Below are 16720 nucleotides of genomic sequence, written 5' to 3'. Positions count from 1 at the left end.
ATGGTAGAGGAGGCTAAAACATGAGGAGACCCATTGGAGGACCCTAAGACTGAGAGTGAGGATGATGAGGATGAGAATGTGGATGTCACTAAGGCTAAGTCTCAAACATAGGTAGAGGTCATGGTTTTAGAATCTTCCAAGACCTATCTTTGGCATACACGTAGGAAGGTTATGAGGTCCATAGGTCACTTATATAGGTTACTCTAAGCTTTAGTCTTCTAGGCTCTAGCTTTGTTTTAATATATGTTTTGAACTATAAATTCCATGGATTTCATATTCCATGAATATTGTAGACATTTGACAATGACACTATTTATATTTCTAATGTCATCAATTTAAACTTGTGTGTGTGCAAAGAAGCTTCTATTTATCTCAATTATTGTAAGGTTAATTTATTAAATGATGCATGGAAGATGTTTTAAATCCTTCAAAATCTTTGAATTTCTTGGGCTTTTCAAATTGTCGAGTTTGAGTCAAAAGTCAACTTGTCAAGTCTGAGCCAAGTCCAAGTCTTGTAACACTATCACATTCCTTATTGGTTCTTATCTTCTTAGAATGGTGGATTAATCAAGAAGGTTTAAGGATGTAGAATTTCAGTTTACCATTTTGAGATATGTCATAGAGGAGGTTGACCCTACTAATCATTTTACAAGTGATCACTGATTTAGCACATGTGTGCAAATCAGCTAATTTGATGGTGGAGGGTGCTAACAAGAACATCTTTTGGACCCCATGTTGTGATCGTTTACTAAACAATACATTCAAGGACATGAAGAAGATAGGTTGGGTGTAGCAATTGGTGGAAAAGGCTACAAAAATTCAAATGCTCATTTATAACCACTATACATCACTTGCTCTTTCCGGGACATTTTCAAGGGAGTCCCTCAAAAGTATTAAGACAATGTACATCACTTATTTTGTTTTGTTTCACTTCCAACACACAAAATTATTGAAAGTAATATGAAACTTCAAGTATTTGCATTCCAATTACATTGAGTCTTACAATAATTTTTGCCCTTTAATGAATATACTATATGTATGCCACTTAATCTTGTTGGACAATAGAGAGGATGCTTGAGGTCCATGAGCATCAACAAGTGATGATGATGAATTCAATGTAAACTAGATGGCCTAATTAAAGCTTTGCTCAAGGAAATCCATCAAAGGATCCTTGATGATAGTCGGTGGTCCATTGTGAGGTAAGCCATTGCCCATTTTATTAGTAAATTGTCAATTTATTAATATTTAAATACTAGATTACTACTTTTTTATATTAAATTTCTAATTTAAATATTTTTATTTTATTGTCCAATGTTCAAACTTTCAAAGTTTCTAACATGTCAATTAATTGTTTTGAACTTTTTGTTAGCATCTTGCAGATGTGTTTGCCATTTCATCTCACTATTATAGATTTCACTAGATATGATAATGCAAACTCTCGTAGCTTTGGAGAGATATATGAGACATCTAACTACATGTTTGGAAGGATTCTATTTTGAGGTTATATGAGCACCATATTAGGCCCATTGTGATGCAAAGGTGGAACGAATGAACACCCTACTTCACATTGAAGCCTTTACTCTCAATCCCAAATGCTATGTTTCAAGGGATGGAAGGGGGCCTCAAAGTGATGACCAAAAGTTTTAGATGGGTTCACATAGGCAATTGATAATATGTATATAAAGAAGCAAGCTCCAACACTTCATACACATTTCCTTGAATTCACAAATCTTCAAAGTCCAACATTGAGTAAACTACTAGCAAGGTTGGATAGAGAATGAAGTGGGCCTTATTGGATAGTGTGGACATAGCATGGGAAGGATACACCACAATTAGAGGAGCTTGCTACTCACCTCCTTGCACAGGTTGCTAGTTCCTTCGTTACAAAGAGTAATTGGTTTACATATGGCTTTATCCAATCCATCAAGAGGAATAGACTTACCTCTAGACGAGAGAAGAAGCTAGTGGTTGTGCATTGTGCTCTTCCACTTTAGTATTGATATACCCTAGAGTAGCAACAGATTGACATCAACCAATTTGATCTAGGAAGAGACTAGGGGGACTGGTTAGGCTATAATGTTTCCGTTATAAAATAAATCATTAATCAAAATATTGTAACGAGCCAATTGATTTTTTGTATCTTGGAACCATTCTTGTTTTTGTTTCCGTAGTTTGTGTTGCTGTCAGCTATCTTTGTACACCCTCAAAAAATTTTCCCTTACGAGTATTTAAGCACAGCTTAGAGGTAGTCTTTAGGTATGCGATTTGGATTATTTTCTTTGTACAGCGAATTCCTATGGGAGTTCTCTACTGTTCGCCATTTCGGAAGTGAAAGATCTTCCCTATTTGGCTTGTGCGATTTTGGTGGGATTCAACCCTCACCCTATTCCATTGTTGCATGTAATACTTTGCTCGGATCTGGCAAATTGGAGCACTGTCATTTTGCAAATTGGAGAAGTCACTGTGTTTAATTTGTTCAATTATCTATTGTGTAATTGGGTTCTTCAATCTCTTTGTTATCTGCATTTTTGACTCTCTTGTTTCACCACCCTCACCGTACTCCATTGCCTTCAACTCCATCCATTCACTCAATGGCCCAAGCATTTCCCCCACAGGCACACCATATGACCCAGATAACCTCTGCAGGCACATGACGTATGGCCTCTCTTAGTGTACGGCTAGTTCATCAAACCACCGTATGGTCCACCAAATTTGCACCCCGTACGGCCTTGTACTACCATACCGCCAAGGCTCTACCATATGTCAACTGAAATCTTCACCGTACAGCCTACATTGGCATCCACATCATACTGTATGGCTTGTGACCGTACGGCCTTCACCTACACACCAGCATTTGGCAATTGGTGTCCGTACACTGTCTCACTCCACTATACCCACCTCCAATTCATTGCCTATATTCCATCTAGTTGCTAAGGTATCCGGAGGAAGATCATGTTCAGAAACGGAACATTACAGTGGTATCAAAGCGCTTCGATCCTGCTAGCTTGTGGACAGTGAATGAGAGTTTATAGCTGGAAGAGAAGAAGGACACATTCCGTTGATCAAATGGTTGCCAAACCAGAACCGATAGCTGCCGAACTCGTGGCACTACTGAGGGAACTTGCCAAGAATCAGGCACAGATTACTGATACTCAGCGACTCATGGAAGAGACTCTCAAGAAGTTGGCAGACAATAAAATATCCGGAGAACAAAATGGTCACAGTACAAACTCGGTGTCGAGTAAATCAAACCCTCATCCAGCACACTCTCGGCCTTCCATGTCTTTTCCCTCATGGATAGAGGCACAACACAGAGGGAAGTAAGCAACCTTTGAAGAGATGCAAGAACAGTTGAGAGAAGACTGGAAGAATGCAAATCTTGAGGAAGATATATCCTACAAAGATTACATGGATTTGAGAATGAGATATTTGGGAGGCGAAAACAGAGGATATTTTAACGATATCTCAAAAGAAAGTTGAGTTAAAGTAAATCTATCTCCATTTGATGGATCCGGTTCCATATCTGCACAAGCATGGGTAACGAAGACCGATACTTACTTCCAACTAAATCCTATGCCAGAAGAAGAAGCAATCAAATTTGCGGTGTTGCACTTGAAGGGAGTTGTGCATGAATGGTGGCATCACAGCACCATCACGTTAGGGCATGATCAAATAAATACTTATGCGGAATTCACGAAAAGATTGATAGAGCAATTTGATGGTAAAGATCCGGAACTCAATTTCAAAGATTTGGCAAAATTGAGACAAACTGGATTGGTCAATCAGTTCATTGCGGAATTTCACAAAATCTTTGTTTTGGTCATGGACATTTTCAAAAGAAGACGGGTAGTGCTCTTCATGGAAGAACTGACAGAACCTCTGAAAGGTTGGGTAAAGGGGTTCAATCCTGCTACCCTGTCGAAGGCAATCAATAAAGTGCGGAGTATGGCATCGTCATCGATGTCATCCTCTCGAAGTTACTCACATTCCACACCGCCGGCATTTCCAAGGGACAAACCTCCACCTAGGAAGCCATTGTTGGATGAAGCTACCAGACAGGAACTCCGGAGGAAGAAACTGTGTTTCAATTGCAAGGGACCTTGGGAATTTGACCACAGATGCCTCGGAAAAGGGAAGATCCATTACATTGAGGTCGTGTCCAATGATGAGGACGAACAGGAAGAAATGTCGGCCGAAGACAACCAACCTCACAATGACACCAACATGGTAAGTTTAAACCATATGGAGAGAATTGCAGCTTTGGTATGGCATGGAGGAACTATTGCCCTAGCCAGTAGTCAAGGTGCACAATTTTTCGTGTACGGGGAACCCTTCAAGGACAAAGGGTTATGGTGATGCTTGACAGCGGAGCCACTCTAAACTTCATTAACTCATCTCTGGTGAAGCGAAGAGGTCTACCTACAGAGACACACACAAACTTTCAGGTCAAGGTTGCCGGAGGGACTCTTCTGCCCTGCGCGCACCTTGTTCCTCAGCGAAGTATCACAATGGAAAATCACACAGTAACTGAGGATTTCTTCATAGTAGACCTTGATGACATGGAGGTTATTCTAGGCATACAATGGATAGAGACACTTGATGAATACACTCAGAGTTTCAAACGGATGGACTTCACTTTTGTTGTCGATAGAAAGAAGGTTGTCCTTAGTGGAATGGCAAATGAAGGTCCAAAGGAAATTTTTGGGCATTGGATGGAGGCAATTTTTCGACATGATGATGTTCCGTGGGCGGCACATTGTTTTATCTCAACGAAACCTATAAGGGACAATGGGCACCTCCACAAGATGATGAACTCCAAGATATTTTGAGTAAACATGATAAAGTTTTCATGGACGTTCCTCCTGCCATACCGCCTCAGCGAGGGTTTGAACATACTATCGAGTTGGAAGTAGGAGCCAAGCCAGTCATAACCACACCATACCACCATCCCAAGAAATTCAAAGATGAGATCGAAAAGATGATTCAAGAATTGCTAGAGAAAGGATGGATCCGTCCCAGTTCTAGCCCTTTTGTGTCATCTGTGGTATTGGTCAAAAAGGACGGAATGATGCGCATGTGTGTGGACTACCGTGCATTGAACAAAAAAAATAAAGAATAGATATCCCATTCCAAGGATAGATGGGTTGCTGGATGAATTGCATGGCGCAGTCTATTTTTCAAAAATAGATCTTCGTTCTGGATACCATCAGATCTACACGAGGGAGGAAGACGTAGAGAAGACGGCTTTTCATTGTCACTACGGACATTATGAGTTTCTGGTTATGCCATTCGGATTGACAAACACACCTGCTACATTCCAATCATGCATGAATCGCATCTTCAACAGGCAATTGCGTAAGTACTTATTGGTATTTTTTGATGATCTTATTGATAGCAGGACATGGGAGGAGCACCTAAAGCATCTGAATGAAGTCCTAAGCATCATGGAAGAGCAGTTTTTGTTCGCCAAGCAATCCAAGTGTGAATTTGGTATGACAGAAATATTGTACCTAGGGCATCTTGTCTGTAAATATGGAGTCCAAGTTCATCAGGAGAAGATTCAGGCTATCCTTGATTGGCCTCACGAATTTGCAAGGATTTTTCGAACTGTGCAGTTATTACCTAAGGTTCGTCAAAGGATTCTCTCAGCTCAGTGCACCCTTAACGGATCTGACAAGAAAGGGGTCTTTCCAATGGGACGAAAAGGCACAAATCACTTTTGATAAACTGAAAGAGGCAATGAGCACTTGTCTCGTACTTGTGTTGCCCAATTTCACCCGACCCAATTTCACCCGACCGTTCATTTTGGAGTGTGATGCGTCCAGAGAAGGCATTGGCGCAGCACTAATGCAGAATAGACACCCCATTTCTTATGAGAGCAGGAAGCTTACACAAGCAGAATGCTTATATTCCATCTACGACAAAGAAATGTTGGCCATCGTACATGCACTAACGAAGTTTCGGCAGTATCTGGTGGGTGTCAAGTTTGTCATCCATACGGAAAACAACAGCTTGAGATATTTCCTAGAGAAAAAGGACTTGAACGAAAGGCAACAAAAATGGGTAAGCAAGGTTCAGGCTTTTGATTTTGACATTGAATATGTGAAAGGGAAGAACAATGTGGTTGCAGATGCCTTGTCCAGGAAACCCGCCATCTGCTCACTAAACCAGATTTCAGCTAACTGGAAGGCACATCTGTTGGTAGAATACTCCAAAAACACATTTGCCTGTGAACTAATGGATGGCAACACTTAGGATGATCAGTACAGAGTGGTGGATGACATCATCTATTATAAGAATCGAATATTTTTGGTGCCGGAATCCAAATTGAAGTAGAAAATCTTGAAAGAAGTACACGACTCACCCTTGGCAAGACACTTGGGTTTCCTCAAAACTTACAGAAGTCTTTGAGAGAGGTTTTCATGGAAAGGACTTAAAGGAGACGTGTTGCAATATGTAAGAGACTGTATGGTCTGCCAGCTGAACAAGTCCGAACATACTCTACCTGCCAGGCTACTACAGCCTCTGCCAATTCCAAAACATAAGAGGGAAAGTATATCAATGGATTTCATAATTGGGCTTCCCAAAGTGAATGGAAAGGATTGTATTTTCGTGGTGGTTAATAGATTGACAATGTATGCACATTTCTTCGCCATCCCCTCTGACCTTTAGGCCGCACAAATTGTTGATCTATTTTTAGAGAAGTCTTTCGTCTGCATGGGTTACCCTAAAACATCGTCAGTGATCGGAATGGGCAATTCATCAGTATCTTCTCGACAAAACTATTTCAGATGTCAGAGATAGAATTATCACCAAGTACTAGTTACCACCCGCAGATAGACGGACAAACGAAGATTGTGAACAAATGGCTCGAAGGTTACCTTCGGAACTATGTCTCGGCCCAACAATGAGCATGGGTCAAATGGTTACATCTAGGGGAATATTGTTACAATACCACGTACCACATGTCCATCAGAATGGCACCATTCAAAGCTCTGTACCGGTACGAACCCCTCTCCTTCATCGACACAATTCTGGGTGACAGCCATGCACCAAGGGTGAGGGACTGGCTTCAAGAGGGACAAGACATACTGAGATGCTTGAAGGGAAACCTACAGCGGACACAAAATCAATAGAAGATGTACGCTAACAGACACAAAATGGAGAGGAGTTTCGAAGTAGGGGATTTGATCTATCTCTGGCTCCAGCCTTATCGACAATCTTCATTGGAGGAAATGGGAAAGGAAAAATTGAAGCCACGATTTTATGGCCGATATTGTGTAGTTCGTCGTGTTGGTGAAGTTGCGTACGAATAGGAACTTCTGGAGGGAAGCCATATTCATAATGTTTTCCATGTTTCATGCCTAAAGAAGGCTGTAGGGCAGAACGTCATAGTAGCCACAGACCTTCCACTACTCAATGAAGAAGGAAAGCTCATATTGGAACCAGCCGAGATCATTGAAGTACATAGAAGACTTTGTGGAACTGCACGATGAAGGAATATCTGGTGTGTTGGAAACACTTGCCATTGGATGACGTGGTGTGGGGAGGCGAGCACATTTTCTAGTACTCGACATTACATTTGCTTGAGGAAAAGAAAAATTTGGGATGGGAGGACTGTAATGTTCCCATTATAAAATAAATCATTTATCAAGCTATTGTAACGAGCTGATTGATTTTTTGTATCTCAGACCCATTCTTATTTTTGTTTCCATAGTTTGTGTCATTGTTGGCTATCTTTGTACACCCTTGGAAAGTTTTCCCCGACGAGTATTTAAGCACAGCTTAGAGGTAGTCTTTAGGTATGTGATTTGAATTATTTTCTTTGTACGACAAATTCTTGTGGGAGTTCTCTATTGTTCACCATTTCGGAAGTGAAAGATCTTCCCTATTTGGCTCATGTGGTTTCAGTGGGATTCAACCCTTACCCTATTTCGTTGTTGCATGTAATACTTCGCTCGGATCTAGCAAATCGGAGCACTATCATTTTGCAAATTGGAGAAGTCATTGTGTTTAATTTGTTCAATTATTTGTTGTGTAATTGGGTACTTCAATCTCTTTGTTATCTGCATTTTTTACTCTCTTGTTTCACCACCCTCACTGTACTCCATTTCCTTCAACTTCGTCCATTCACTCAACGGCCCAAGCATTTCCCCCATAGGCACACTATATGGCCTAGATATCCTCTACAAGCACACAACATACGACCTCCCTTAGTGTATGGCCAGTTCATCAAACCACCGTACGATCCACCAAATTTGCACCCCGTATAGCCTTCTACTACCGTACCGCCAAGGCTCCACTGTACATCAACTGAAATCTTCACCGTATGACCTACATAGGCATCCACAGCATAACGTACGGCCTGGGACTGTACGGCCTTCACCTACACACCAACATTTGGCAATTGGTGTCCATACACCATCTCACTCCACTGTACCCACCTCCAATTTACTGCCTGTATTCCATCTGGTTGCTAAGGTATTTGAAGAAAGATCGTGTTCAAAAACGGAACATTACATAGGCTTCCATTGGATGAGGTGGACCTGTTAAGTTTCAGGATTTGCACCCTTTACTGAACTGGAAAATGTTTAGTAACCCTTACTTAACATGGGATTCACTTCACCATATGGGATTGGACAGTGAGATGAAACCTCCGGATTCTAGGCCGGCTCCTATTGAATCTCTCAGTGATAACCTCTTAAAACTTAAAGAAAACTTTGAGGGAAAAGGCGAAGAATTTACTAAAAACCAAAACCTAAACCTAAAGTTTAAACTAAGTAGGTGATACACCAAAAAGGGGTATGGAAATATAACCCACATGCAACAGAGAGGATTATATAGCTTTATGAATGCAGATGAAGCACAACTTCCTGTAAAGGCTTGCACAAATGATTTATAATAAGGTTTTCCACTGAAACTACAAAAAGAAAGATAAACTAATACCTCCCTTTGACTGATTTCACCTAAAAACACATGTTATAACCTACAAACAAACTTATTGTTCTACACAGAGGTGCTGAAATGAGACAGAAGAACAAGAAATAATGAAACATTCACAAGTCAACCTATCCAATCATTTAAAATCCACACAGAAATTGTTGAAAGGAAAATGGCTCACTGATAACTTCACCAAGCATAATCACACTGCTGTAACCTGTATTATATCTCCAGAAATGAATTACAGACTCTGTAGAATGAAGTCCAGGACTCAGAGAATAGCCACAAAACTTCCATCCACACAAATCAGAACCCCTCAAAAAGAGCCTTCAACTCATACTTATGCACACAAAAACCCAATTGCATTTAGAAAGTCATAAATGCTGGGTCGGATTCAGCCCCAAAGGCCAAACTTGAGTCTTTGAAAAGACTTCAAAAGGTGTACAAAATAGCCCCAAAAGGCATGGCCTGGTAATATCATCAACTACCCCTCATAACTGCAGTCACATCTCCTGGCAGGCCTCCAAAAGTCTCAAAAATGCAATAACTCTCCTAGACCAGACCAATAACTCTGCCAAAATATCTTGCTTTGACTTTTAAAGCTAAAGAAAATATTTTAATCCTTTATCACAATTAATTAGTAATTCATTTATCTAGTCAACATTAAATATTAATTAGATAAATGAATCATAAAAGCCATTGATACTTATATCAATTAATAATAATAATACATAATCCACAATTCTTTATTCATTTATTTATTTGTAATATATGTGATTATTGTATTAATGGTATTACTAAGTGATGAGTTAAATCGCTCAATAACATTATTAATACAATTGACAATATATATTATAAATAAATAAATTATAGACTATGTAATATTATTAATAAGCGATATAAGTGTCAAAGGATAAAAATATTTATTATGTTATTTATTATTATTATTATTTTAAATATTGATTAGATTAATGATATTATTAAAGCGACTCTAAAAACATCACTTAATAATCTCATTAATATAGTCAATACGTAAAAATAAAGATAATAAATAATATAATAGACATTTAAAAGTGATAGGATTAAAACACTTGTTCTCCCTTGATAAGCAAGGGCAAGAATATTTGGCACTCTATATACCTTATAAAAGGTAACGTTTTGAAAGGCCATGTTTGGCATTAGTAAGGAACACCCACACGATAGGAAAAGAAGACTTAGGAAATATTATGACAAAACATTTCTCACAAATGCCGACCGAAAGAAGAAGCTTCTTAGAGCATATGAAACCTAAAATGACATCAAAGCATTTCATTTTCACACTTTCATTATTTAGAGAAGGCTTTGCTGCCGCCATGAGAAAAACGAGGGTTTGCTGGAGCCTGAGTGATGACATTTTGTAGCTCGAATCTGGACTTTCTAGGCACTTTCCTGTGATATCACTGCTGTTGGAGGTAAAAGCCATTCATTTCTTCCATTGTCTTTATCTGTTGGGCTGCTATAACAGAAGAAAATGAAAGAAAGGTGATCTGCTATGCGTTTTCTGCTCCTTTTCTTTCAAATCTGTTCTTTTCCCATTTGTTGGCTGCCATAGAAGGAAAGAGAACAAGTTGCTGAAGCTTTTTGAAGCTTTTGGGGTTCGAGTCTGAGCATTTTCTGGGCATTTTTGTCATCCAAAATTGTTGAGTCTTCTGATTATGACCACCATGAAATTATTTTGCTTGCTGTTTGGGTGCCATAAGAGAGCTCGTGGCATGAAAAAATAGAAGGTTTTTTGGCTGCCGACTGGTGTTTACTGTTGCATGGACGTCAAAACATGAGTTCCTCATTGCTTGCTTGGTCTTGAACGCCCTTTCACTTCTATTTGTCGTAGATCCAGTCACGGTTTATGAGCTGTTATTTCTTTTCTCTGCTGGGTTCACATCATTGTGATGTTGGTAAGCAATATAGAGGCTTTTCCTTTGACAGTTGATTTTTATCTTATGAAAGTTGTAATATCTTTGGCACCATATTTGTCCTTTCATCATATTGCTTCTGTAGAGATGAAGCTTGAGCTTTTATTGTTGAATCTGCTGGTTGGAGTTTGAAAATATGTTATCATTACTTAAAACAAAAACTGAGAGTTTGTTTCATTGCTTTTCATTTCCTTTCTGAAGGAGCTTTGTTGTGAGTACAGTTGTCTTTCCTGCACCAGACCGTCCAAGAATGAATGAACTTTTTGTGATTCTTCCTCATTCACCTCAAACTGAAAATTAATCTCTGATCCATCTTTTGCTGTGAATAATTAATTTGCAATGCCAGAAGAAAAAGAATAAAACATCATCAAGCAATAAGCCTTTTTTTCTACTTTGGCATGCTCCAATGTAATAGTTCTCTTATCAAGAGTTTCACAATGAAATAATTCAACCATTCCTGGTCGCTGTAGATGCCTTTTTGTAGATTCTCTTGCTATTTTTAATTAAAAGATAGAGAGTGCCCACTTCCAATTTAGCTATCAGTTGCCCACTATATGGGCAGAAAAACCACTTTTCCACCATTGGAGAAGTATTGAGCTCGTTTAACTTGAAGGCCTCAAAGTAAAATTCCTTGCTGGGTACTTTCATGAGCCACCAATATATGGATCCACTGACGCTCACTTATTCTGTACAACAACTTCTCCTTCTTTACAGCCATGATGTTGAAAATAGAATCTCTAGTACCTCTTTCATGACCTTAATTGCAGCGAACTCCCAGTTTACAAAATTCTCTGAAAGCTTCCAGCTATAAGTACCATAAATGATGGGAAATCAAACTTCCGGATCAAAGCCAAAACATAAGCTTAATAGAAACATAAATGACTTGTTGTTTCTACAATTTATATTTGAGGTACTTGTCATTTTTGCTGAAAATGATATGCAAACATCATTCCTCGGTATCCCTGTTATTTACTGCACTCTGTCTTTTAATTTGAAGCTGTAACTATCCATCCTTTTAAAGATTTTGTGCATTGTTCAGATTGATACTCCCCCTTCATATTCCTTTTGTTGAATTAAAATCTGGAACTCGAATCCCCATTTGCTCATTGCACATGTTCATAAATAACTTCATAATGCAGATTTGTTAGTCTGTTCATCTTTTCTATTCTGTTGCATATCTTATGAGGTTCGAGCACAGGCTCGTGACACTCACAATGGTTTTATTCCTTTCAGCACTAAATGCCAGAATCACTGCTTGTTTTCTTTCATGACGGAATGCATTGACAGATAGAATATGTAGTCGTAGAGGTAGTTAGTCATTGCTTAGATCCCTCGGGATCTAACATCAGTTGCCTTATGTTTTTTTTGCAGCTGCTGGGGACCATGGAGCTCGGAGCTAGACAAGTGCGGCAGGAAAAGAAACCATAACCAGTCAAAGCAACAGGCAATGACTGGTTATCTCTATTCCTATTTCTTTCATGTATATATTTATCTGTTAGTGTATTTCTTGATGAAAGAAAAATTAATCAGTTATCCTCACGGCTTGTGTGAGATTTTCTCCATTTAGCACATTAATTCATTTCATTTTCATTTTGTAAAAAAAAAATGAATATTTTGTACATATCAGATGATGATCTATACAATGAACATTGTATCTCTTTTGCGCATGGTTTCATAAATGATTGCAAAAAGATGGAATAGTAATGAATAGAAAATGTATGCTTCTTTTTGCAATGTTCTTTCAGTGATGTTACTTAAAGCAAAATTCAGCATGTGTGAAATTTTGGTAACAGGACCATGACAATGACTCAAAAGAGGGTCTGATTTCAATGTAGTTTGGTAGGTGCAGAATAGGGGTGGTGATGTACTTTGTATTTTCATATCATTATTGAAAATGATGCTGTATGGCAGCAATGTAGCCTTTTGGAATTTTGTGGTTATTTTTGTAGTATCAAATGCATATTGACAAAGAATTCTCAAATTCTGAAATGCATAGACTATTGACAATGAATTTATGTTAGGTTCTATAATGTATACATGCATTCTTTATCCATGTTTTCATATGAACATTTCAAATGTCTATATATATTACAAATTTTCCCTATATCTTATATAGCCATCCCTTTGTCATCCCCTAGATACCCCAAAAATTGTCTTGAAACAACAGCATCCTGGAAATGCACTCCCCTGCCCCTTGAAAAATTGAAGGTAATCTTCAATATTTTATATCTCTATGACTATTGTGTGTATAAGGGAAACACATGATTAGCAATCACTCATGCTGGTAAACTTAAGAACCTTGTATCATGGTGTGTCAGTTTGTAATATGTATAGTGCCATGGTAGGACTTCATTTCCACAACAAGATCAGAAATTGACCTGAGTTGGTGTCATGCCATCCTCTGGCATAGCCATCCCGATCATAGAAACAAACAAAAATAAGTTAATCCATGTGACCAACCAAGCAAGAAACCAGATTGGTGTATTGTGCATGCATTCCATTTAGCTTAGAATGTACCTCATTAAGATGTAATCCAATATGCTGATCTAGCATAAAGCTTTTAACAGAAATAACAAGATCCACCATACTGCAGTAAGAATGTAAATAAAGAAGTTGCAAATTGAACATGCTTCTCTTACCAAACTACTGATCCACCAAATATAGAGTGATTCTAAATTTAAAGGATTGAAAAATCACACTTCTTCCCAAGATCCATAAAGATTGCCTGCCTTGAAACACTATGTACAGCAAGGGTGCACAAAGATCTAAATGAAAGTAATAATTTGTTTTGTGTTCCTCCTATATTTTCATATTCAGTAGAAGGTTGATAAAAATGAAAGCAAAAATTGTCCATGTGCTATGAAAATCTAGAATACATTTGATCATGACTGTAAAGATTCTAGCTTTTGTAGACCCAGTCAAAAACATACATAAATACTTTCTTTGACTTTTCACAATGTGTGAAGTGTAAACAATACATTAAGGAAAATTAATTACGCCTTTTGGAATCTCAACTAGGAAAAAACTGATGTAAAGAAGTTAACTAAAATTTTACTTATCTATATTAGATGAAACATACCATGTTCATGTGGTATGCCATTAATTGAAATTCGCTCCCATGGTTTTTCAACAATTTTTATTGTGGCACTTGTGACCTGTAGCAAAGATACTTTAGAGAGATCTTTGTAAATGAAACATTAACAAAAGAGAAAAGATTATATCATGAAACTAAGCAGTGTGATAAAATATATAAAATAAGCATGATTAATAGTGAATTATATAAGACATCACTGACCTATATTTCTCAAATAAAAATAGAAAACTACATGGCCAAAGAAACATGTAAAAACCATTTGTAAACCTCATTTTTTCATAAAGTGATATCTAGTAATCCAAAGGGGATGGAAGTCGTGCAATTCTAAAATTGCATTCTTTTTAAGTTTCTTTTGATTGTGTAAAGATGAGAGGATATCAGTAAATGACAAGAGTTTATTTCCTACCACCCTGATACAGTTTCTGTGACTATGGAAAGCATCCACAAACAATGGTCACAAAAGCCAAACTCAGTGTAAATGTTGTGGTTAAGGTGACAAAAAGTACTTTGGTGCTTTAAGAACGACTCAGAAGAAGAGAAATGAGGAAAATATCCTAAAGTTGGTCTCAACAAATAAGACCTTAGTCTTAAAGTTAGTCTTTGTACTCATTTTCCCCACATCTTCTAGTTCCAGTATTTCAGTCATCCTTTTGCACAGAAACATTAACATTCAGCTTGCCATCAAATCATCACAAACGCAGTGCACTGAGATGTTTGGGGAATCCATTCATATTCCTTGAGGCACTTCCCAACATCAAAGTACAAGGATACAACCTTATTTTTAACATCTAAAATATTGAAGTATCCACACCAATCTGTGGTGTTATCTTGTATAGAAATCAATAAAATAAAACATTATATATTTTGCTGTCTGCTTGCCCTCCTTCCATGCAAAGTATTATGACCTCTGTTCTCTATCTATTTTCTATTCAAATTCTACAAGTACCTTTCTTCTGTTGATTACTATTATGATTTTCTATTTTCTATTCAAATCTTTAAGTACATGTCTTCTGTTGATTACTCTTATGATTTTCTATTGCTTGTAACACATCTCAGTTACAACAATTCAGACAGTTTTTCATGGGATTGTCTCAGGATCCTTATCACCTTACTAGGTTAGCTTCCAATTACTATACTACTCTAATCTTCTGCCCTCAATTCATTTTCCATTCAATTTTTCTTAATACCTTTATTCTGTTAATTGCTGTTATGATTTTCTTCTGTGTATGACACATCCAGTTTCAACATTTTAGACTGTTTTCCATGGGTTTGTCCCAGGATCCTTATCACCTTATTAGAATACCTTACAGTTATAGATCCCTTTTCGGGCCACTACAATTAAAAACACAAGAAGATCTCATAGTAGTGAAATACAAGACCAACACAACGAACATTATGCCTGCAGCATTTCCAAGAACATTGCATTGCCATCATCAATCCACGTTGCTACACTCATGTAGTCATACATCACCCCTGTACAAGTACTTGTGGTCCTCCGCTAAGTCTAGCATATCAACCTTGTGAAGAGGGATCATTATTTCCATCTATTGTTCGATTGCTGTTGCTACCATTTCATTTCTTTAATTCTCTACATTTTCTCAATGCATTTATAAAAGGGCAAAGCAATTTGTTTAGTCTTGGTTTGTTCATTACTCTACTTCCCACAGTGAAATGGTAGACTAGTCTTGGTTTGTACACACAACATGGCAAGGACATGTTGATGTGAGTTTTGTTACACTACAACATGCAGAATCAAATACTTAGTACTCCAAACAATACATTAAATCTCCAACTCTCTCTTGAATAAGGATGCTCATATGCTAAACAGTGTAGATCAAGGTTACCCGGGAATGTGTTCCCGGCCTAATTTTCCTTACCCGAGTATCAGGGAAGTTTAGAGGACTTGGGATGGCCAAGGGACACTCACCCCCCCCACCCCCCAATGTCCCCCATATTTGGAAATTTGGCGGGGACGTCACCCAAAAAAGGAGGGCAGTCGAGGACATCATAGCCATCCCCCAACCATACCAAGGACAGACGTCTGTCCCAATGTTTCACACACCCAAAAGTAAAAACAAATAAGAAATGTCAATTTGTTTTGCCTTATGGGGAGTCAGTTTGTGGGCCCCACCTTCTTGCATGCACTAAACAGCCAAAAACAAGGCTTGTACTTGCATCTTCTCCATTCTTTTTACATGCATAAATTTTTCAACTTTTCTACTTCTACTCTCTCATTGATAGCAGGAGCAAGGTTAAAATACAAATGCAGAAACAAATTCAGTGATGGTAGATTTCGAGATGGGACAAGAATTACAAATGATGATGAATTTAAACAAGAGAAAAAAAATCGATTGCAGCATTAATCTCTTTATAAAATAATAGACCTGGCTTTGCAATCACATAAATATTAGTAGACCAAGATGTTGCTTATGGCAAGAACTCATGAGCCAAAATAGATTCTTCTCAACCCTACCCATTCAATACTTGTTGCTTCAAATAGAACTATTTTAAGTCCTTTTGTCCCTCACTACCTTCAAATGACTCTGATTCTAATGCAGAGTTGACTGAATCTGAATAGGAGCTTTGTTTTTATGTATTTTGATTTTGTTACAAGTGTGGTTGTCATTGCAAAAAAAGATTGACCTATTAATGTCCAATACATCCACTAGAGTTATAGAATCCACAGGAGGCGATTAGTCCCTTGCACGAATCTCAAGGGGAGCATTGACCATTT

At 38.0% G+C, this 16720-nt stretch overlaps 1 protein-coding gene across 2 annotated transcripts in view; it reads right to left on the bottom strand.

The window, feature by feature from the left end:
- Window positions 1-16720, bottom strand: part of LOC149531737 (uricase / urate oxidase / nodulin 35) — a 143557-nt gene that overhangs the window by 30632 nt on the left and 96205 nt on the right. For both annotated transcript variants that reach the window (XM_089809540.1, XM_089809541.1), the window contains one exon: window positions 13972-14047. In XM_089809540.1, coding sequence (XP_089665666.1) covers window positions 13972-14047 — 76 coding nt within the window. The remainder of the gene's footprint in view (window positions 1-13971; window positions 14048-16720) is intronic.

Source organism: Cupressus sempervirens, chromosome 11 (assembly GCF_028749045.1).
Source record: "Cupressus sempervirens isolate cs-2001-9-10 chromosome 11, ASM2874904v1, whole genome shotgun sequence".
NCBI classification, from domain to species: Eukaryota; Viridiplantae; Streptophyta; class Pinopsida; order Cupressales; family Cupressaceae; genus Cupressus; species Cupressus sempervirens.
This window is presented reverse-complemented; position numbering and strand designations above follow the sequence as displayed.